Source organism: Hyla sarda, chromosome 12 (genome assembly GCF_029499605.1).
Source record: "Hyla sarda isolate aHylSar1 chromosome 12, aHylSar1.hap1, whole genome shotgun sequence".
NCBI classification, from domain to species: domain Eukaryota; kingdom Metazoa; phylum Chordata; class Amphibia; order Anura; family Hylidae; genus Hyla; species Hyla sarda.
Genome location: NC_079200.1, coordinates 13,676,806 through 13,700,451, shown reverse-complemented (window position 1 = coordinate 13,700,451; position 23,646 = coordinate 13,676,806). Strand labels below are relative to the sequence as shown.

The 23,646-nt window shown below is 40.4% G+C and overlaps 2 protein-coding genes across 2 annotated transcripts; both read right to left on the bottom strand.

Annotated features, from left to right (window-relative positions):
- Positions 1 to 516: 516 nt before the first annotated feature.
- LOC130296939 (olfactory receptor 11L1-like) lies at positions 517 to 1,440 on the bottom strand. The gene has a single exon (XM_056549005.1). It carries the CDS (start codon positions 1,438 to 1,440, stop codon positions 517 to 519), a length of 924 nt encoding a protein of 307 aa, XP_056404980.1.
- Positions 1,441 to 8,441: 7,001 nt separating this feature from the next.
- Positions 8,442 to 9,377, bottom strand: LOC130296938 (olfactory receptor 6-like). The gene has a single exon (XM_056549004.1). It carries the CDS (start codon positions 9,375 to 9,377, stop codon positions 8,442 to 8,444), a length of 936 nt encoding a protein of 311 aa, XP_056404979.1.
- Between the last annotated feature and the right edge of the window lie 14,269 nt (positions 9,378 to 23,646).

Sequence of the window (23,646 nt, the reverse complement as noted above, 5' to 3'; positions counted from 1 at the left end):
CTATAGAAAGCTCAGCAGTGATGAGAAGGCCTTAGACTGCACGATGCAATTATACCTGACATCTGTAAGCAGAGTGAAACATTGCGGGCCAGGTTTATTGCAAAGAAATACCCGAAAATACTGAGACAAGCTTCCTATAAGGAGGATTGTTTTGCTCCGAAAGAGATCTCTGAAATTCCCTGAACCAGGCCATCAGGAGCATCATAAAGGGGTACTCCGCCTATCTCATCCCCCTATCCAAAGAATGTCTATCCAAGATATCTGATTACGGGGGTCCCAACACTGGGACCCCCTGCGATCTCCATGCAGCACCCAGCATTCTAAACAGTATGTTTAGAACACTGGGTTTCTGCGGCAGGAGACATCATGCCACACCCCCTCCATTCATGTCTATAGGAGGGGGCGTGAAGGCTGCAGTACTCCTTTAAGAGAAACCTCAATGGAATATTCAACTATAAATTCATTTGAAATACATTTTATCTCTTATGTGACATGACGTTGAAACAATTCTTCTCATTATAGATCGGAAAGTTTTTTAAGCGCCATCTTTATATCCTGATTTCTAAGACTATATATAATAGGGTTAAACAGTGGGGTAAATACCGTGTGCAGTAAGGATACAATCTTATTAATAAGCAATGACTGTCCTTGAGATGGGATCATGTATTTAGCTATTAGTGTCCCGTAAAATGTCCCCACAACAATAAGGTGAGAACTGCAGGTAGAGAAAGTCTTTTGTTTGCCCGATGTTGTTGGTATCCTGACTATGGTGAGGACGATAAATACATAGGTGACAATGATAAAACCACAAGGAAGGATAAAGATTGGCATAGAAAACAGAAAGGTCTCCAGTTCTATGAGAGAAGTGTCCGAGCAAGAAAGCATCTGGAGAGGAGAAATTTCACAGTAGAAATGGTCAATGATATTGTCACGGCAAAAATTATAGCTGGATATTGGTAAGACCCCAATAAGATTAAGTGTAAGACCCAGCAACCATGGCCATAGAGAAAGACAAATCTGACATTTCATGACCATAATACTGGAGTATCTCAAGGGGTTGCAGATGGCCAGGTATCGGTCATAGGACATCACTGGAAGGAGAAAACATTCTGTGAAAGTCGTTCCGCTGAAGAAATACAACTGTGCAATGCAGTCAACATAACTTATTGTTGTCCCTCCCAGAAGAATGGCGCTGAGCATATTGGGAAGAGTATTTGTCGAAAGTACGAGGTCGGAAACGGAAAGATGGCAAAGGAAGTAATACATGGGGGACCGGAGCTGGACAGTGAGCGACACCAGAAGGATGATCAGAAGGTTTCCCATGACTGTAAAAAGGAAAACGATTAAGAAGAAAATGAAGAATACAACATTAAAGCTGTGAAGGTCTCCAAAACCTAGAAGAATGAATTCTGTCACTCTCGTTTCATTCTTCATAGACATAATGTGAGATAGAAGCCCTGATCTGGAATAAAGAAGCCAAACAGGTATTTGACAAATGGGAATAAGCTCCTCCCCTAATAAAAGTTTGAATCCCCCCTCTAGTCCCCCTGTTAAAATACGTTACAGCCCTATGGTCTTAAGGAAGTAACGGAGCTTATTTATTATTATTTTAACAATGCAAATGGTTATTATATTTCATTAATACTAATGGTTATGTGGGCCTTATAAATATATCTAGAAATTGAATTGCTTATGCTTTGATTGCATTGAAACAAAGTGGTTCTTTTTTTTACCTAGTCTGGAATACTTTTATGCTCCCATTTATATTATTTTATATATTATATTTTATATCTGATAGATAGATATCTTCGCTATCATATAAGATTCCCCCTCCCTTTAAAACACCTACATACTATATATAATCATAATAGTCTTATCTTTTTATATCATTTTAAGTGGAAATTTTTATTACGGTGCCTATTTTATGCATAATAAGCACAATAGAATCTGCTAAATATAAAAAATAGTCTTGTCTTTATATATAGTTTTAAGTGGAAATGTCATTATGGTGTCTATTTTATACATAATAAGTTCAATAGAATGTGCTAAATATAATAATTGTTCTATGAATACATTTTTAAGATACACAGTTTACCACAGAAATGGGGGTCCCGCCCCTTGAAACGCGTTGTCCGTTTACTCTGTTAAATAAACCTTTATTATTTTATTGGTCTGTCTCGGTTAAGATTTATTAACCTACTGAAAGAGAGCGTCTGAGGACATCGTCTTTTACAGCTCTGTATACAGCGTATGTGTATACAGCATAACGTCGTGAGGACGGGACCGATGCCGGCTGCACTCTTCTAATCAGAACCACATAGTTGGTTACAAGTGTACAGTGGTGTTGTTCTCATGGTACAACACTTAAAGGGGTACTTCGGTGTAAAACATTTTTTTCATTTTTTTAAATCAACTGGTGCCAGAAAGTTAAACAGATTTGTAAATCACTTCTATTAAAAAATCTTTACCCTTCCAGTACTTTTTAGCAGCTGTGTGCTACAGAGGAAATTCTTTTCTTTTTGAATTATTTTTTTTGTCTTGTCCACAGTGCTCTCTGCTGACACCTGGTTTGTCATGGGGATTTTCTCCTGCTCTGGACAGTTTCTGATACGGGCATCAGGTGTCAGCAGAGAGCACTGTGGACAAGACAAAAAAAGAAATTCAAAAAGAAAAGAATTTCCTCGGTAGCATACAGCTGCTAAAAAGTACTGGAAGGGTAAAGAATTTTAAATAGAAGTCATTTAAAAATCTGATTAACTTTCTGGCACCAGTTGATTTAAAAAAAAAAAAAAAAACATGTTTTCCTCTGGAGTACCCCTTTAAAGGTGAGCGCATTCTGATTATTTACGGAAGACACTCACCGCAAGGATTAACAGCACATAGTTGCGCTTGGTTTTTCTGCTTGAATTATTGAATTGAATTATTAAAATATAAAGTTTACCAAACTGCACAGGCAATGCCGTGAACCTTAAAATAAAATACTAAAGTCCAGAATTGCAGATTTTTGTTCACTTCATGTACCAGGGAATTTTTTTTTAAAAAAACGATAAAAGAAATCCAATCAAAACAAAAAATGGTACTGATAAAAAACTATGTATCATGGCGCAGATAATGAGACCTCAAACAACCCCGTATACGGAAAAATAAAAGAGTTATAAGGGTCAAAAGTGGAGAATTTTAAGCATACTATTTTTTGTGCACAAAGTTATAATCATTTAAAAGTAGTAAAATAAAACAAAACCTATAAAATTTGGGTAGAATTCCAATTGTATGGAAGGCCCCAAAATGTGCAAAAAAATTGTGTTTTTCTTTTCTTAATTTCGGCCTTCAAAAAAATAAAAATAAATAAATTATATATATATATATATATATATATATATATATATATATATATTTTGTTTCTCCATAGATTTGGTGCTAAAATGAGAGATGTAAGTACAATTGATGGGTCTGTAAGTGCAAATTTTAAAGCGTTATATCTATTAGAAGGCGAGGAGAAAAAAAAACCAATGTGCAGAAAAATGAAAAGTCCCTGTGTCCTTAAGGGGTTAAAAAAATGGCAGCAGAAATTCGGCATACTAACATGAATTCACGGTTGAAGATGAGCGACCTTCTTGAGGTATCTTAGTACAAGTCTAAAAATGTCAGAAAATAAAAATGCCCAATATAACTCAAGTGCCACTTCTGTCCTTATAAGAAGCATCAAAAGCATTAGAAAGCCTGAAAGGAAAGGAGGCCTCCGCACCTACAATGGGATATAGTTGGTTTTTGGGCAGCGATTCTATAGTCTGATGGTCTCATTGGCTTTTATAGGATTTTGCCGTAGATAAATGCAGTTGCCAAACATCAAGGGGATATTTATTGTATTCCCACTGCTCATAAAGGAAAAAACATCATTACATCAGCATAACAGCATAACAACTGCATAAACATTCATAAAGTAAGGCAAAAATGTTAAAGGGGTACTTTGGTGGAAAACATAAAAAAAAAAAAAAAAAAATCAGGTGCCAGAAAGGTAAACAGTTATTTAAATTACTATTTAAAATCTTAACCCTTCCAGTACTTATCAGCTGCTGTATGCTCCACAAGTTGTGTAGTTCTTTCCCCTAGCGATCTCCCTGTGGCACCCGACGTTCGTTTAGAACAATGGCTGTGGCAACAGAGGCTTGTGATGTCACGGCCACGCCCCCTCGTGACGTCACGGCCTCAATGCAAGTCTATGGGAGGGGGTGTGGCGGCCGTCACACCCCCTCCCATAGACTTGCATTGAGACTGAGGGGGCGTGGCCATGATGTCAGCACCGCATCGCTAGTCATCAGGCATGGAGCGAAGTTCGTTCTGTTGACCGGATGACTGAGTTGCAGCAGCAGAGATCATACATCTTATCCCCTATCCCCTTTAACATAGCAAAATATGGAAAGAGTTAAAGGCCATGAAAACTATCTATATGCATTGTATACCAGCCTACATTCTTCTGGGAAGATTTTCTGCAATATTTTGGAGGTGACTGTGGTCATTTTTGCCCACTCACCCATAAGAGCATTTGTGATGTAAGACCCTGGTGGTGAAGGAGAGGTCCTGGGGCAGAGATTCCCTTCTAGTTCATCCCAAATGGTTGAGGTCCGGGCTCTGTACAGCCAGTCAAGTTCTACCATAACATATTCCCCCTCCATGCATTTATGGACCTCGCTTTGTGCACTGGGGCCCAGTCATGGTGGAAAAGAAAAGGGCCGAACCCAAACTGTTCCCACAAAGCTAAAACGTCTAGGTATGTACAGCATTTAAATAGGTTTTCTATGCAAAAATTATTTAGGATCCTGAACTCTGCAAATAGTCATGAAATGGCAAACAGATGGCGAAGACGGGTAAAGGCTTTTTTGTATGTTGGATATATGTGTAATGGGAGAGTTATATTTCAGCTGTATTCTTCATGTTGGCCATTTTTTGTGTCATTTAAAGGGGTATTCTGGCCATAAACATCTTTATCCCTATCCAAAGGACAGGGGATAAGATGTCTGCGGCTGGGTCCTCCCGCGATCTCCGTGCACCACCCGCATTCTATGCCAGGCTGATGCTCCTGTCTCTGAAACCCCTCCCATAGACATAAATGGAGGGGGAGTGGTGCGACGACACGTCTGCAGTCCCGGAAACACAGAGGTTTCCACGACTGGAGCAGCAGCCCGGAGGGCCCCCTGCGATCAGACATCTTATCCCCTATCCTTTGTTTATGTCTGGAATACCCCTTTAAAATAATTATCTACTCACACCTATCATGATTACACCCTGTTCCAAATTATTATGCAAATTCAATTTAAGTGTCGCAAAGATGAAATATTTTGTTTTTCAGTGTAACTCATGGATACATTGTGTCTCTGGGCTCTTTTGATCACTGAAAACAATCTCGGACACCTGTGATAATTAGATTGCCAGGTGAGCCCAATCTAAGGAAAAACTACTAAAGGTGGGTGTTTCACATTATTAAGCAGACACCATTTTCAAGCAATATGGGGAAGAAAAAGTATCTCTCTGCTGCCGAAAAGAGTGAAATAGTTCAATGCTTTGAATGAGGTATGAAAACATTAGATATTTCAAGAAAACTTAAGCGTGATCATCGCACTATTAAGAGATTTGTGGCTGATTCAGAGCACAGACGGGTTTGTGCAGATAAAGGCACATTGAGCAAGATTTCTCCCAGATCCATGCATTGGATCAAGAGAGCAGCTGCTAAAATACCATTACATAGCAGCAAACAGATATTTGAAGCTGCTGGTGCCTCTGGAGTCCAACAGGCATCAAGGTGTAGAGTCCTCCAGAGTCTTGCAACTGTGCATAAAGCTTCTATACGGCCACCACTAACCAATGCTCACAAGCAGTAGCGGCTGCATTGAGCAGAAAAAATACATAAAGACAAATTTTCAAACAGTCCTGTTCACTGATGAGTGCCATGCAACCCTGATGGATGGAGTAGTAGATGGTTGGTGGACGGCCACCCTGTTCCAACAAGACTGCGACATCAGCAAGGTGGTGGTGGAGTCATGTTTTGGTCCAGAATGATGGGAAGAGAGCTGGTCCCTGAAGGTGTAAAGATGACTTCTGCAAAGTATGTGGAGTTTCTGACTGACCACTTTCTTCCCTGGTACAGAAGGAAGAACTATGCTTACCATAATAAAATCATGTTCATACATGACAATGCACCATCTCATGCTGCAAACAATACCTCTGCATCAATGGCTGCTATGGGGATAAAAGGACAGAAAGTCATGGTGTGGCCTCCATCCTCCCCTGACCTCAATCCTATTGAGAACCTTGGGAGCATCCTCAAGCAAAAGATCTATGAGGGTCTGAGGCAGTTTACATCCAAACAGCAACTCTGGGAAGCTATTCTGACATCTTGCAAACAAATTCAAGCAGAAACTGTTCAAAAATTTACAATTTCAATGAATGTAAGACTTGGGAAGCTGCTATCAAATAAGGGTCCTATGTTAAAATGTAACGTGACCTGTTAAAATGTTTTAAAGTTAAAATGTTGTTAAAAGTTTCATTGAAATAGCTTTTGATTTCAGTAAATGCTGCAAACGCAGGAAATGACCATTTTCAGTTCTTTACAACCTATAAAGTGTTTTGCAACTTACTGTGTGTAATAATTTGGAACAGTGCATTGTAAGTTTTCATGTTTAAAATAAAAATCCTGTTATCTTGTGACGTCATAGCCCCGCCCCTCATGATGCCACGCCCCTGCCCCCTCAATGCAAGTCTATGCGAGGGGGTGTGACAGCCATCACATCCCCTCCCATATACTTGAATTGAGGGGGCGGGGCGTGATTGTATGAGGGGCGGGTAATGACATCACGAGCTCCCGGCTCCAGCATTTGGAACAGTTTGTTCCAAACGCTGAGCAGCGGAGTGCCCCTTTAACTGGGGAGCCGCTACCCCACACACATTGGGGGAGATTTATCAAAACCGGTCCAGAGGAAAAAATGACCAGCTGCCCATAGCAACCAATCAGATCGCTTCTTTCATTTTCCAGAGACACTTTCAGAAATGAAAGAAGCGATCTGATTGGTTGCCATGGGCAACTGGGCAATTTTTCTTCTGCACAAGTTTTGAGAAATCTCCCTCTGAATGCCTCCTGTATCAGGGCTACTCTTGCACCCATGACCTGGTCATTCTATTAGGAATGGGAATTTTCATGATAACGATTGAGGGGATAAGAAAAGAAGGCTATCTTATTCTCTATGCCTGATTTTAGTCAGTGACAATTGGATTGAGACATGAAGGACCCACATTTGAACAAGATAAATAATCACCCTCTTGTGTTGTGTAGGGTGTAAGAAGCTTAACCTCTTCTTATCAAGTTTTTTTTTCCATGTCACCTTCTTCGGATTTTTTATTTCTCTGTTATTTCTTAACAGAACTCTATGAGGGACAAGTTGTACTTCTTAATGAACCCCTTCTTTTTACCTTTTACCTTAAATTCTGACCCCTATTATGAAAAACCTACCTGAACCCGCTTCTGCGCTGCACCTGTTTCCTGCAGAGCACAGCCGGGGGCGTACAGGGGTCTCTATGACAACTCTGTTCAGTAGGGGCTGTGTGTCATATTACTGACAGCCCTGTCACCCAATTGAAAGGTGGAAGTGCTGGACCGATCAGCTCAGTTCTGGAGCTCACAGCTCCTGAAGGAGGGATATTCAAACCAGCAGCTGCACTGCTTCCATGCCATTGTTTCCCTAGATCCTGAATGTTTGCCTGTTCCCTGACCTTGCTTTTGTCTTCTGTCTTTGTTCAGCACAACCTACTGATTCTTTATGTACTGATTTTGTACCACGTTCATCTCTAGGTTTTGACTCTCTTGCTTGTTTTTGGTTTAGCCCCTTATCTACTAATTTTGTGCTTAGTCTGTCCATTTGTCACTGACCCACTCTGTCTGACCATCCTAAGATGAGGGAAATGGCTTCACAGGAAACAAATGGCAGTATAATTCAGCGCTGACCGGACAACAGGACACAACCAGAACGGTAAGGACGGGTTTATTTCACAGAATGCAGAATGGTTGCACTTTCCAACAACATGTTGAACATGACATTGCATTGATTTCTCTGGTATAAGTCACATATAACCATGCTTAGTTGCTTTTATCCAACATTATACAATCCAGAGCTTGCCAAGTAGTAAAGCATGGATTAAAACACCCTAAGTAGTAGGTTGCCTGGCTATAAACTTGTTCATGCAAAAACTTAAATTTATAATAATGGTCTCAAATGGTGCATATTGGTTCTCCCTAGTGGGGTATGTAGGGGATCGGTTGAGGTTTCTTTTAGATGGTTAGAGAGGACTTGCATGCTGCTTTATTCTTTACATAAATATGGGCAGAAACCTCAACAGAGAAACCAACAGATTCATATTTGGCGCAGACCTAATATAAAAGTGTTCTGCATATTTCATAGGGCAAGATATTGGTCACTGAGCTTTTTAAGTGCCATTTTTATATCCTGGTTTCTAAGACTATATATAATAGGGTTAAACAGTGGGGTAAATACCGTGTGCAATAAGGATACAATCTTATTAATAAGCAATGACTGTCCTTTAGATGGGATCATGTATTTAGCTATTAGTGTCCCGTAAAATGTCCCCACAACAATAAAGTGAGAACTGCAGGTTGAGAAAGCTTTTTGTTTGCCGGTTGTTGTCGGTATCCTAACTATGGTGAGGACGATAAATACATAGGTGACAATGATAAAACCACAAGGAAGGATAAAGATTGGCAAAGAAAACAGAAAGATCTCCAGTTCTACAAGAGAAGAGTCCGAGCAGGAAAGCTTCTGAAGTGGAGAGACGTCACAGTAGAAATGGTCAATGATATTGTCACGGCAAAAATTATAGTTTGACACCCCAAGGACTCCAATAAGATCAAGTGTAAAACCAAATAACCATGGCCATACCGAAAGACAGATACGATACTTGTAGTCCATGACACTAGTGTATCTTAGGGGGTTACAGATGGCCAGGTATCGGTCATAGGACATCACGGGAAGGAGATAACATTCAGTGATGGTTGAACTACAGATGAAATACAACTGTGTGATGCAGCCAAGATAAGACATTTTTATCCCCCCCAAAAGAATGGCACCGAGCATGTTGGGAAGAGTACTAATGGAAATCACGAGATCGGTAAAGGAAAGATGACTTAGGAAGTAATACATGGGGGACTGGAGCTGGACAGTGAGCGACACCAGAAGGATGATCAGAAGGTTTCCCATGACTGTAAAAAGAAAAACGATTAAGAAAAACAAGAACAATATAATATTAAAGCTGTGAAGGTCTCCAAAACCTAGAAGTATGAATTCTGTCACTCTCGTTTGGTTCTTTATCGACATTTAGTAAGACGGTGGTTCTGATCTGAAATATAGTTTAAACATGCAGTTACAAGAAAAAATAAGTGAATCCTTTGGAGTTATTTTGATATTTCTGTAAATTGCTATTAAAATGCAGTCTGATGGTTATCTAAGCCCCAGTTATAATTTAGCAATAAATTTATAAAAATCATGCAGCTGTACTGTTCATGTCTTATAGAGTACATTGAGTAAACATCCACAGTGCAGGAAGAAAAAGTCATGGAAGAGCTAAATAACAAAAGATGTTTTTATCAGGAAGATAAAATTGAAAGTGTGGGTTTCGTGGATGTTTTAGTGACACAACTACTCTAATAATAGTAATAATAATATTTATTTATATAAGGCCAACAGCACTTTGCAATTCTGGGGGTACAAATGAAAAATATGTATTAAAGGGGTACTGCGGTGCTCCAGTGTTCTGAACATTTTGTTCAGAAAGCTCGTAGCCGGAGGCCGTGATCGGGACGTCATGGGCACCACACCCCCTCCATTCTTGTCTATGGGAGGGGGTGTGTCAGCAAGAAACCTGGTTTATATCAATCTACAGCTAGACAAATTGTCCAGAAATGGAGAATCTTCAGGACTGTTGTTATGCTCCCTAATAGATGGGGTCACACCAAGATCATTACAAGAGCACAATTGCTGAAAGAGATTAGAAAAAACCCAAAAGTCAAAAGACCTACAGAAGTGCATAGCACTAGTGGGACTGGGGGTGTTTGTGATATTTTAAGCCATCATGGTGGTGGTAGATATGCTGAGTGGGAGCAAGAAGCCCATGATCGCGCATCAAAAACTCATACTGAGAGGAGTTGCGGGGACGAGTTTGATGATGACGATGATGTAGTGCTGGCAGGATGTGGGCACCAGGTGAGGAGGAGGTGACATGTTCAGAGTAGGAGGATAGTTGTAGTGTCAGCCAAGGTAGGGCCAGAACATCTGTCAATTGAACCTGCTGCTCTAATCAGCTCAGGAGCAGGTGACGGCCAAGCTGCAGCATCTGTAGGCTCGAGAAAAAACCTTCCAGAGGAGGGTAGTGGTGTACATATGTCTTCACGTTGTTCTGCCATGTGGAAACAGTTTTTTATCTCATAGATACAGAAATTCAGGCACAATGCCTTCTCTGCAAAACAGCTCTACATAAACACATGGAACGGCATCACAAGGCCAGGCTAGATGTATCACTAGTCTACCACTGCTGCCTACAACTAGCACTAGTCCGCCACCACTTGCTGTCTGCTGGCTACTACACCTACCACAAATCCATCACCACTTGCTGTCTGCTGGCTACTACAAATTCTACCACCTTTGCTGCTGCAACTACAAGCCAGGTCTACACATACACAACCCATTATTACAAAATTCAGGGACTCTATAGTAACAAGTACTGTTCCCCAGGACTGGCACATGGCAAATGTGGTGCCAATATTTAAAAAGGGGTCAAAAGGTGACCCCTTATAGACCTGTTAGTTTAACCTCCGTTGTATGTAAATTGTTTGAGGGTTTTCTAAGAGATGCTATTTTGGAGTATATTGATAAAAATAAATGTATGACCCCATGTCAGCATGGCTTTATGAGGGATCGGTCCTGTCAAACTAACCTGATCAGCTTTTATGAGGAGGTGAGCTCCAGACTGGACAAGGGGCAATCGCTGGATGTCGTATATCTGGACTTTTCCAAAGCATTTGATACGGTGCCACATGAAAGATTGGTGCATAAAATGAGAAGGATGGGGCTGGGGGAGAATGTGTGTAAGGGGGTAGGTAACTGGCTCAGTGATAGGAAACAGAGGGTGGTTATTAATGGTACTTATTCTGATTAGGTGACTGTTCCTAGTGGGGACTGGAGGGGTCAGTCTCGGGCCTGTACACTGTTACAAATGGATCTATATAGGTTGGAGGTTTGGGCCGGGAAGTGGCAGATGAGGTTCAACACTGATAAATGTAAGGTAATGCACATGGGGAAGAAAAATCCGGGCTGGGATTATGTATTAAATGGGAGAACACTTGGGACGACTGACATGGAAAAGGACTTGGGAGTCTTAGTTAATAGTAAATTTAGCTGTAGAGACCAGTGTCGGGCACCTGCTGCTAAGGCAAATAAAATCATGGGGTGCATCAATAGGGGCATAGATGCCCACGACAAGGAAATAATTCTACCGCTGTACAAATCACATAGTTAGAGCACACATGGAATACTGTGTACAGTACTGGGCACCAGTGTACAAGAAAGATATAGTGGTGCTGGAGAGAATTCAAAGACGAATGGGAGTTTAGAAAAAAGAAGACTTAGGGGCGACCTAATAACTATGTATAAATATATCAGGGGACAGTACAGAGATCTCTCCCACGATCTATTTATACCCAGGACTGTATCTATAACAAGGGGGCATCCTCTACGTCTAGAGGAAAGAAGGTTTCTACACCAGCACAGACGGGGGTTCTTTACTGTAAGAGCAGTGAGACTGTGGAATTCTCTGCCTGAGGAGGTGGTCATCGTGAACTCTGCAAAATAATTTAAAAGGGGTCTGGAGGCATTTTTGGAGAAAAATAACATTACAGGTTATGGATTCTAGATTTATAGGGACAGAACATTGATCCAGGGATTTATTCTGATGCCATATTTAGAGTCGGGAAGGAATTTTTACCTCTAGTATGAGGGTTCTTTGCCTTTCTCTGGATCAACTCAGTAGGGACTCACTAGGGTTATAGGTGGAACTTGATGGACTCTGGTCTTTTTTCAACCTTATGAGCTATGTTACTATGTATGAACGGAATTTCCGACAGCCCCCTGCCCCCCCCCCCCCCCCAGGCATTGTCATGGGATACCTGCTGAATGATTTCTGCAGGCATCCCGGTCCTCGCCCAGCGAGCAGTGGGGACTGGAATTTCCACAGGCGTATCTGTACGCCCTTGGTCCGGACTAGAGTTGATCAGAGAAAAAAAAACTACATGTCTGATCTTTTTTTCTCAGCTCCAGTAAAATACCGTACACCCGATAGATCCCATTTAAGTCAATGGAATCCGTCAACACCCGGCGTTATATATGTTGTGCAATGGGTCCATTCGACTTCATTATTTGGTGCTGAACAGAACCTAAACGGGACAGAGCCCAACGGCTGTTTAAACGACCCCTTACATAACTAGAACATTTATATCATAACCCTGTTTTGTTAGGCTGATACACTACACTAGAGATCAATGTATCACAGGATAACCAAGAATCTGCTAGAAAGTAATACAAATAAATACTATGTAATGTGTTCATAATGTATTCAGTTCTGTAATCTGGTGTTCCTTTTGTCCAGTAGATCTTTTTGTGAAAGTTTGTAGGAATACTGTGTATGTTATTATTGTTCTTCATTTCATTACATCCAATTGGTGATCTGCATAGTCTAGTTTTGCTGATACTTTATTATTGCCGACTATTTTGAACTGTTCACTTTACATAAATATGCTCTATTACCCTCTACCCTCTAATATCACCTATATTTTTGCCTCCTGTATGTTTTTACCTTTTGTTCCTTCAATGCATACAGTACCTCCCGGTACGGTAAACAGAAGCACCTAGAGGACGATAACCCCCCAGTACTGGTACAAAAAGCATCAAAACATTTCCAAACTTGACAGGAGAATGTTGTTCTTCACTTACAACGTTCATTTGTTGGGTTGCGATTCTATTACGTAGCAGCGTGATTGGCTTTTATAGGATTTTATCGTTGCACAATGTAGTTACAAAATATCTAGGGAGCATTTATTGTATTCCCTCTACACAAAGAAAAATAATTGCTTGTTAAGGAGTCAATAAAATTAAGAAATAGGTATTATAAATAACTCACATAATGTAAATATTTACTGGCAGGATAAAGACGACTAATAAAATAATAATAATAATATATATATATATATATATATATATATATATATATATATATATATATATATATAAAATAACAATAAAAACATTTCCAAACTTGACAGGAGAATGTTGTTCTTCACTTACGATGTTCTTTTGTTGCTTTGCGATTGTATAACATAGCAGTGTGATTGGCTTTCAGAGAATTTTCACTAGCGGAAGTTCAGAAGTGTGAATGGGATTGCGGAATCCCAGAGAAGTCTAAGGGCTTTAATTTGAGGCGGGATTCCGAAAACCGAAATTCTGCCGTGTGAATAGACCCTTAGGGTCTATTCACACGGGCGGAATTTCTGCACCAATTCCGCTTCCTTGGGTGGTTTTTGGATTGGGCGGATTTTACGTGGAATTGGTGCAGAATTCGTGTGAAAATTCAGAAGTGTGGAATCCCATAGAAGTCTATTGGGCTTTCATTTGAGGCAGAATTCCGCAAGCGAAATTTCCCAAGTGGAAATTCCGCCCATGTGAATAGACCTTTAGGATGATGTCCATAAAAAGTTCTACGCAGGAGTACTCCTTTAATGTCACAACAGTCTTAATAAAGTTAAAGTGACAGCAACACATACGCGCAGTAGGAATATTCTCTATCCTAAAATAAAAATAAAAATGGGGCAAAAATTATCCCTTTTTTGGGGCCAATTGCCTGACAGTGCTTATATAAGCACAAAGGCAGCAGAGGAAGCAATGACTTCTTAAAGGGGTACTCTGCTGCTCAGCGTTTAGAACAAACTGTTCCAAACGCTGGAGCTGGCACTAGGAGCTCGTGACGTCATAGCCCCGTCCCCTCATGACTTCATGCCCCGCCCCTCAATGCAAGTCTATGGGATGCCCCCTCCCATAGACTTGCATTGAGGGGGTGGGGTGTGATGTCATGAGGGGCCGGGGCTATGACATCATGAGCTCCCTGCGCCGGCTCCTGCGTTCCGAACAGTTTGTTCCAGACACTGAGCAGCAGAGTACCCCTTTAAATAGCCACATAAAAATTCCCTTTCTATAGAGTTGCAACAGGTTTGGAATCATGTTAATGAGTTTCACAATGTTTTTATTGAATTTTATAAACATAAGAAATGTAACATATAACATATTATGACATCAGATGTGTCAGAGTTTACATATGAACATGCATAACAACCTTGACTGGTGGAGCATAATTGTTCATCCAAACAGTGTCATGCATATTCACAAAGGATCTATCAGGTCCAAAGGGACCTTAATTGAAATTTGAGAGCAAGAAAATAACAATAAGAAGGAAAACAATAAAACAATAAAATAGTGAGTCTCCATAACTTCTACAAAATCAATCAAAATTGCTGAATCAGGCAGTTGTCTGGTATTTGGTAGAATTCAGAATCGAGGTGTCACAAGGGTGTCACAAGGGTCAGCCGTCTTATACACTCGAAGAACCGCTCTTTTGTGTGTAGTAAGCTAAATTGTATCATAACTTAGTTTAGATAGTAAGGGTCTATGGGGGTTTATAAAGCTTAATCCAGGATTCCCATGAGGCTGTACACTCATCTCTTTTTCCCTTTTGACCAAAAAATATTAGCTCATAGTTATAATGAGATAGCAGTGTATTTATTAATTCGTTAATGTGTGGAATCTCTTTTGATTTCCATTTGGAGGCTAGTAACATTTTATATGACAAACATATGTGTACAATCGGAGTTTGTATGTTTTTTGGGAGATCTTCCAGACCCAGAAGTAATAGAAGTAATTCATCTTTAGGTTGTGAGCAATGAGGGATCAATTTCAAAATCATACTTTTTACTTCTGAAACAAAGGTAACTATGGCCGGACAAGTGAGGAAGATATGTTTTAGGGAGCCTTGTTCCCCACAATCCCTCCAACATAGTGGCGACAGGTGAGGAAAAATCAAAGATAATTTTTTAGGTGTGTAGTACCATCTATTGACAAACTTGCAATGATGTTCCCATAAATTAGCACATACTGTTGCTTTTTTTATCTTTAAGGATGTATTCAGCCATTTAGATTCAGAGAAGGATTGTCCCAAGTCGGATTCCCATCGTACCATCCCCGAATTTTTGTTTAACCATTTGTCTTCATTAAAATAGGAATAAAAGTTTTTAAGTCCCTTTTCTTTCTCCTTTACAGGATCAAGGAACCAAGTATGGAGGCTTTTTGGGAGCGAAGAATAGGATTCAGGGAATTTTTGCAAGTGCTTCTGTAGAATGTTGTAATATTTTTTATCGGATTCGGGTATTTTGTAGTTTGACTGTAATTCATCAAATGATAGCATTTTGTTGTTCCTAAGTACATCAGAGATGTATTTAATGCCCAGATCCTCCCAATGTAGAATGTTCAGTTTAGGGAGAAAGAGCTGGAGAGATTGGAGTGGTATCGGGGAGTCCATGGTACCCTCAATTTTGTCAATGTTTATAATACTCGAACTCCACACTTTTCCCGCTATTGAGAGGGTTGGGGGAATTCCAGGTCTATTAAGTAATTGGAAGCGTGATTTATTTAATAGGGTAGTGCTCCAGTTCTCTATTTTAGTAATATTTGATTCAAGCTTAACCCATGGTTTCTGTTGTTCTAGGGGTATTAGCCATTCCAGGGATTGCCTGATAATAATAGATTTATAATAGGCATGATAATTGGGTAGTCCCATTCCTCCATGTTTAAAAGATTTTTGTAATGCCACTAGGGAAACTCTGGGTTTAGACTGACCCCATATAAATGATGTCATTTGTTTATTAAGACTGTTTAGTATGTTGGCTGGCACGTAAACTGGAAGGGATCGCATAACATATAAAACCCTGGGCATAATAAACATTTTGTATATGATGGAACGACCCATCCAACTCCATTCACCTTTCGTATATTTATCTAGAGAGGATTGGAGATCTGACTTTAGGGTGGAGAAATTTGTTTTCACCATGCACGAAATGTTTTTGTTTAAGATTATGCCTAAATATTTCATTTTCGGTGGGTCCCATTGGTATAAGAAGCGTCTCATTAATTGCTCCTTGGTGGGTGGGTCAATATGAATGCTTAAAATATTAGATTTAGGTTCATTGACTTTGTAATATGTGAGTTCACCGAATCTGTGTAGAATATTTTGTACTATCGGGAGAGAAGTGAGAGGTTCAGATAGAGATAAGATTATGTCATCTGCGAATAATCCTATTTTCTGGCTTTCTTTAGATATAGGGATGCCTTTGATGGAAAGATTGTCTCTTATCATTTTTGCTAATGGTTCTAATGAGATAAGGAATAATAATGGAGACAGGGGGCAACCTTGCCTAGTTCCATTTGTTATCTGAAAAGGGACTGAAAGAATGCCATTGACCAGGACTGAGGCGCTCGGGTTGCTGTATAGGGCAAAGACGGATTTTATAATTTCATCAGGAAAGCCGAATGATTTCATTGCTTTAGACGCATAAGTCCAGTGGATCCTATCGAAAGCTTTCTCTGCATCTAATGATAAATATATGGATGGATGTTTATTTTTGTTTGACCAGTGAATTAAATCAATTATTTTCCTGACCCCATCATTTGCTTGTCTATTAATCATAAATCCTACTTGGTCATCGTGTATAATGTGGGACAGGACTAGCGAAATTCTATTAGCTAATATCCTAGCATAAATTTTCACATCATTATTTAGTAAGGATATGGGTCTAAAATTAGATGGCCATGACGGATCTTTCCCTGGTTTCGGAAGAGTCACTATAGTCGCCTCTAAAGATTCGTTAGGGAAATGTCCATTCAATTTTGATTCATTGAAGAATTGTTCCAAATAGGGGAGAAGTATGGACTCAAACGTTTTGTAATATTCTGACGTAAAACCATCTGGCCCAGGGGATTTATTTAGTTTCATGGAGGTAATGGCTTCTGATATTTCTTTTGGAGAGATAGGGTTGTTTAGTTCTGTAATGCAATTCTGTGGTAGTTGAGGGAGGTTGCATTTTTTCAAAAAGAGGTCTATTTTGTCAGGGTCTGGTTGTGTTGTTAAGGGGTCATTTGATAAGTTATATAAGGATTCATAATACTTACTAAAGGAATCTGCTATACTTTGTGGGTTTTGTATTTTTTCTTTTGTCTGTGGGTTAATCAGGTGGGGGATTCTAGCTTTAGTGTTGATACCCTTCACTCTCATGGCCATCAATGAAGATGCTTTATTGTAATTACAATAATAATTGTATTTAAGTCTTTTAATCTGTTTATCAAACTTTGCGGACAATAACTCAGCTAATTTTATCCTAACTGCTTTTAGTTTTGTGTTTATATCCAAGTTCTGAGAGTGGTTCGATTTATCTTGGGATTCTAGGGTTGCTATGGATTGGAGAACTTTTTTGATGTTTTCTTTCGTGTTTCTATTGTATCTAGCAGTCTCTTGGATTAATAGCCCTCTTGCATAAGCTTTATGTGCATTCCAGAGGGTTGAGCACTTCGTAGTGGAGTTTACATTAAGCTTAAAGTATTCAGTTAAGTTTTTATAGAGTCTGTTTTTGACCTCTGGTAGGTTCATAATGTAAGAATTATTCCTCCAAATAAATTTATTCTTTGGAAAATCAGGTGTGGAGATAGTTAAGGACAAAGGGGCATGATCGGCCCACGTTATATTGCCAATAGTGCATAATTCAACATCAGAGATTGTATGAATTGTAGTTAGAAAATAATCTATTCTCGAGTAAGACTTGTGTGTCTGAGAGTAGAATGTGTAATCCCTCTCAATTCCGTGTTTACATCTCCAAATGTCGAATAGACCTTCAGTGAATAACCATTTGTTGAGTGTTAGAACTTTTCTTGAACTCTGAGAATTAGAGTCTAGTTTAAAGTCGTTTGTTAAGTTTAGGTCACCGCATATAATTAGTTTTCCTTGTTTAATCTTATTTATTTTTTTCATTAGTTTATTTAAGAACCTTATCTGGCCTGAGTTCGGGGCATATACTGATGCAATTGTGTAGTCCTTATTATTGATTGTGCAGGATACGATAATAAAGCGTCCTAGTGGATCTGTTTCTATTTGTTTCTTATGGAATGTCACAGTGTCTCTAACCAAAATCATGGAACCAGCTTTCTTCGTCGGAGCACAGGACATGAATATATTTGGAAAATGCTTATATTTAAATTTGTTGCTATCTTGATCCCTAATGTGTGTTTCTTGTATACAAATAATATCTGCATTAGATTCCTTAATGTCGTTCCATAGGAAAGTTCTACGTTTATGTGAATTTAGGCCCCTAACATTATGGCTATAAAATTTAAGCGTCATCTATCTGTGTAAGAAAATGATTTGCGTAGAGGAGGTTCTGAGTAGTAGATAATACCTTAGGGAACGTGGAGTGTAGCATTTCAGTTGTAGACGGCTGAGCACCTCGGACCACAGTATGTAGACATCATACCATAATGTCCTAAATAAGTATGGAGAAAATAGAGTGTGAACAACATAAATACAGTAGTTGTTATTAAACCAATAGAATGTGATAACTAGAATGAAAAAATAGATAACAATACAGAGCTGATTTAACATGTGCAAGTTGGGGTGAGCTTGCATCCAGAGAGAAAATAAATTTGACATGGGTAGTGACTTCCTAGAATAGATAATCAACAAAGCATCACCACCTCGGATAGATGGTTCAAGTTGGTGTTACAGTTCGTTCCAGGGATTGGTTTTCTTTCAGTGGTGGGAATGGGAAGGGCTCAACCGTTATGTTCCATTGTTCCAATGTCTCTTTGGCTTTGATGGGACAGGTGAGGATATGATTGATGCCGTTTCTCATCACAATGATTTTAGTCGGGAATCCCCATCTGTATTTGAAGCCATTTTTTCTCAAAGCTGTAGTTACAGGGGTGAAATTTCTTCTTGCCGCTAAGGTAGATGGTGATAAGTCTATGAATATCGATATTCCCTTGTATTGGTCTGGAAGGGAACCCGCTTTCCTGTTTGCTGTCAGGATTTTCTCCTTTGTTTGAAAAAATAATAGTCTCGCTATTACATCTCTTGGGACTGAATCAGGTAGGTTTTTTGGTTTGGGCAATCGATGTGCCCTGTCTATGGTGAGCTCAATATCTGAGCATTCTGGAACCAAACATTTGAACATCTTTTGTAGGTATGGGACTATTTCAGGGCTTGAGATACTTTCTGGAACTCCTCTGAACTTTAGGTTATTTCGCCTGTTTCTGTCTTCTAAGTCGATGAGTTTGGCTCTCAGGGATTCTACTTCATCGCAAAGTAGATCTTGGGCGTCTGCTAGTTTGTTATGGGCTGCCACACATTCTCCCATTTTCTTTTCGGTGTGATCAACCCTTTCTCCTAAGGCTTCTACATTTTTATTTATTTCTGCCATTGTGGATTTTGTATCTTTCTGGATCTGACGTCTTAGCAACAGCAGCATATTTTTTACTTCTGTGGCAGTGTCCGAAGATGCTGGCATGTTTTGTAATTGGTCGTCCGGTTCTGTATCTAAATGGATGTTTTCAGATAAGTTTTCTTGGGAGGAAAACTTTTGTTTTTGTTTTTCTGGACTCCCCGATGGGGAAGAGGTAATTGACGAATTTTCATTTTCTTGTAGTGGAGAGTATCTGTTTGACAGAGGAAGGTTTGTATCTTCAGGCTGTTCAATGTGAGTAACTCTTATCCTCTGTGATAGTGGTGTGTTGAGATATCTTGAAGGTTGGGATTTGTTGCCGTATCTGTTAGTGGAGTTTCTTTTTTTGTATGAAGTGGTTTGGAATACTCCGTCTTGTTCTATTTGTTCCATTTTTTTGGAAGCTTCAATTTTCTTTGCGTTTCTTGTATTTGACATATTTCTTGTTTAATTTAGCAGAGGAATGGTAGAAAAGACTTGATAGAATCAGAATAGGGAAGATTCCCGGTGTTATTTGTGTTTAATAAAGCAGTACGTTTTTGCTTAACTTTGAGATAGAATAAATGTTAAATTGTGGTGGTCACTTTCCAGGGGACTGCAGCTGTTTTCAGACTTGAAATGCTCACTGTTGGTATTAAGTCGAAGGTAAGTATTATTCCTAGTTCTTTGTCATACAATTGTAGAAGGTAGAATGTCCCGCAATATATAAAATTTTTTAAAGTAACACTGCTCTTTAGACACCAGTAGAGTGTGTTGACTTGTATAATTTACAGTGAGTTTAAGCGTGCTTGGAAATGACTTGAATAGATAGTAATCCTATATGCTTTTACAGGAGACTTATGCAGAAGCAGAAATGCATTAAATTGTCTGCAAGAGTTATTGGTTGTTCTGTGTAATGCAATTATGGAACAACCGCACGACAGGTGAGATTTCCACAGAACAGTATTCTCAGGTAGTTTGTCTTTTAGTTGGGTAAGGGTAGTGCTTGAATTGAGCTGTTTGCGAATATCTTAAAAGTATGACAGTCTCTTGCAGAAATACTGTAATGTGCAGGGGATTCGTTATATATAGGCAGTAGTTATTATATCATGAATAACTGGAAATAGAGCAGACTCACGCTGCAGGGAGGAAGGGAGCTGCTGTGTATATGCTTCTTAGATAAACAAATGGTGGCTGTAAAGGAGGTCTGAATGGAGCTGGTTAATGTCAGCTGTACTGTTATCTGTTCAGTGTAACCAGCTATAGTGAGGTGGGAGATCACAGGAGGGTTCAGAGGTTAATGGAGGCACTTAATGGAGTTGTTGTTATCTACTCTGCTGGCAGGCAGAACAGCTCCGTGTTGTGTGTGAGAGACACTGCCTCTGATCTCAGTAGACGGAGTGCTGTGTGGTGCTTCAGCACTATCTCACATGTGCCTGGAGCTCCCTAGGTAAAATGGCTCCCGAAGAAGAACACCACTGTGCAGCAAAGCACTCAACAGGTATAGTACAGGAGGAATATAGGTAAACTCACAGTTCTTAAGTTGGTCTCCTGTGTTTGCTGTGCTTCTTTTCCTCAGCTGCTCCCTTACTTTCTCCTCTGTCAATGTAGTGCTGGTGTCTCACAGCTCCTGTTCTTAGGAGCTATGCCTGAGCCCTCAGCCTGGGTCGGTCTGCAGTGCTTGCTTTTATTATTCAGTCAATGTAGCCCAAAGTTGGCAGGAAAGGTCCTGAGCTGATCCTGGGTCCCCAGAACAAATTTGGAGTGAATCCGAGTTAAAATGCCAGTTTTGTGACGCTTTTAGGAATTCTCAGTCACAGGAGCTCAGCTACATGCTTGCAGCAGGCTCCTTACCCAGGCCACGCCCCCCATGTTAATGAGAATATATTTGACTTTATAAACTCTTAGCCCTGTACAAACAGGGGCAGTGGTAGGAGGCACAACGATACCAGCTGTAGTACATGATGGAATGTGAGTGACTATGGTGGACATGTGGGTCTGTAGAGGGCTTGTAGTAGCACCGCAAATACAATTAAAACAAAAAAATAAGTTAAAAAAATATGATGATTTGAGATTTCTTTCAACACACCCAAACATTGGGATTAGAGTTAAACATTTTAGTAAAATTTGCCCAAAAGAAAATGAAAGGTTTATTTGCATTGGGCCCTGTAAATGTTTGCCTTTATCAGCCTTCAAGTGCCTTTGAATGAGTATAAGTAAAGGGCCTTGTCAGGGTTCTCGCTCCGGCCGAGAGCGCTCTCCTATGTTACCCTCTGCTCCCGGAAGTGCCGCGGTTTGCATTGCGGGAGGCACCAGCATCCGAACCCCGGACTGCCACTCACCTTGTGCCCCGTCCTCTTCTTTCTCCGGGGCTCCTGTTCCTCGCATTGCGGGGCGCGCTCCCTTGCGAGCCCTGCTCTGTCCTCCTCCTGCGCTTCCCCCCCTCCTAGGGCGCGCGTGTGCCGGTTCTTCTAAATTTAATGGGACAGTGAACCAATAATTTGTGCTTGTCAAAACCAATCCTACTTAGTTCCGGCACTTCCCACTGTTCCCTGCCGGAGTTTTGTGCCTTGTGCCTAGTGAAAGCGTTCCTCTGTGTTTTGCCTATTAGTGTTCCAGACATCCTGCTAGTGACCTGACCTCGCACCTTTGCTGCCTGCCTCCTGACCTTCTTCTATGACTGACTATTCTTGTGTACTTCAGCGCCAAATTTCACCTAGGCAGCTGAATCGTGTCAGGGGTAGTGACCTGGGTGCCGTCTTCCGCACCAAGACCATCCCACTTTGCGGCGGGCTCTGGTGAAAACCAGCGGCACCTTAGACTCCGCTCCCTGATACGGTTCAGTCATTGTCCACACAGGTCCAGCAGATCCACTTCATTCAGCCACTTACAGGCCTCTATTTCCTGTTTGTTACAAGGACCAGGAGAAAAAGGGGAGGATATAGAATTAGCATTTCTATATATATATATATATATATATATATATATATATATATATATGTTCTCCATTACTTCAAAAACTTTCTACCTATACCTGTGCAAAATCCATTTGCACCTACATATTATGACCCCCCAAGTCCATGTGCCCTAAAATATGACCTCTTCTTTTTTTTCCCCCTCAATTTCAATTTCGACACTGGCAGAATTTTTACGAAATGCAGAACAGTACAGTGTATAAGTCTATTGGCTAGGTACTAAATCCTCCATTACTTTGACACCAGCTCAGTTTTTTGGCCATGTTAGATTGATGCAGAACAATACTATTATAGGTACCAGATTACATGGGGCACTGCCCAATCAGTTAGATTTTGAATCCTACATTATTTTGACACCATTTCAATTCTTCTCTCCTAATAAAAATTTTAGCTTTTTCATTTTTTTTCCTTCTCACCTGTTAAAAAGCAACAGGAGGGCTTGTTTTCTGCAGGACCAGTGAAGACCTCCGTCCACCATGATAACTGATTGGCACCCTATGATCATGTTGTTTGGGGGTGCCGATCTGTCACCGAAACTACCGGCAGCTCTAATTTGTCCTTTTAAATGCAGTGATCGCTATTGATTATTGCAATTAAAGGGTTAAACGACCAAAATCAGTGTGACTGACGATTTTGGTCATTATGGGTGACTGCCAGATGTTGATAGCAGCCAATACTTAAAGGGGTACTCTGCCACTAGACATCTTATCTCCTATCCAAAGGATAGGGGATAAGATGTCTGATCGTGGGGGTCCCTCTGCTCGGGACCCCTGCGATCTCGGATGCGGCACCCCAGACATCCAGTGCATGGAGTGAACTTCGCTCTGTGCCGGATGACTGGCGATGTGGGGCAGAGGCTTGTGATGTTACGGTCACGCCCCCTCAATGCAAGTCTATGGGAGGGGGCGTGACTTGCATTGAGGGGGCGTGGCTGTGAGATCACGAGCGGACGCGGCCGTGACGTCACAAGCCTCTGGCGCTGCACCCGATTCTCTAAACGAACACTGGGTGCAGCAGGGAGATTGCGGGGGTCCCCAGCGGCGGGACCCCTGC

What these genes read in the sequence shown, in the direction of transcription:
- LOC130296938 (XM_056549004.1), bottom strand. Translation starts at nt 9,377, where the DNA reads ATGTCGATAAAGAACCAAACGAGAGTGACAGAATTCATACTTCTAGGT.
- LOC130296939 (XM_056549005.1), bottom strand. Translation starts at nt 1,440, where the DNA reads ATGTCTATGAAGAATGAAACGAGAGTGACAGAATTCATTCTTCTAGGT.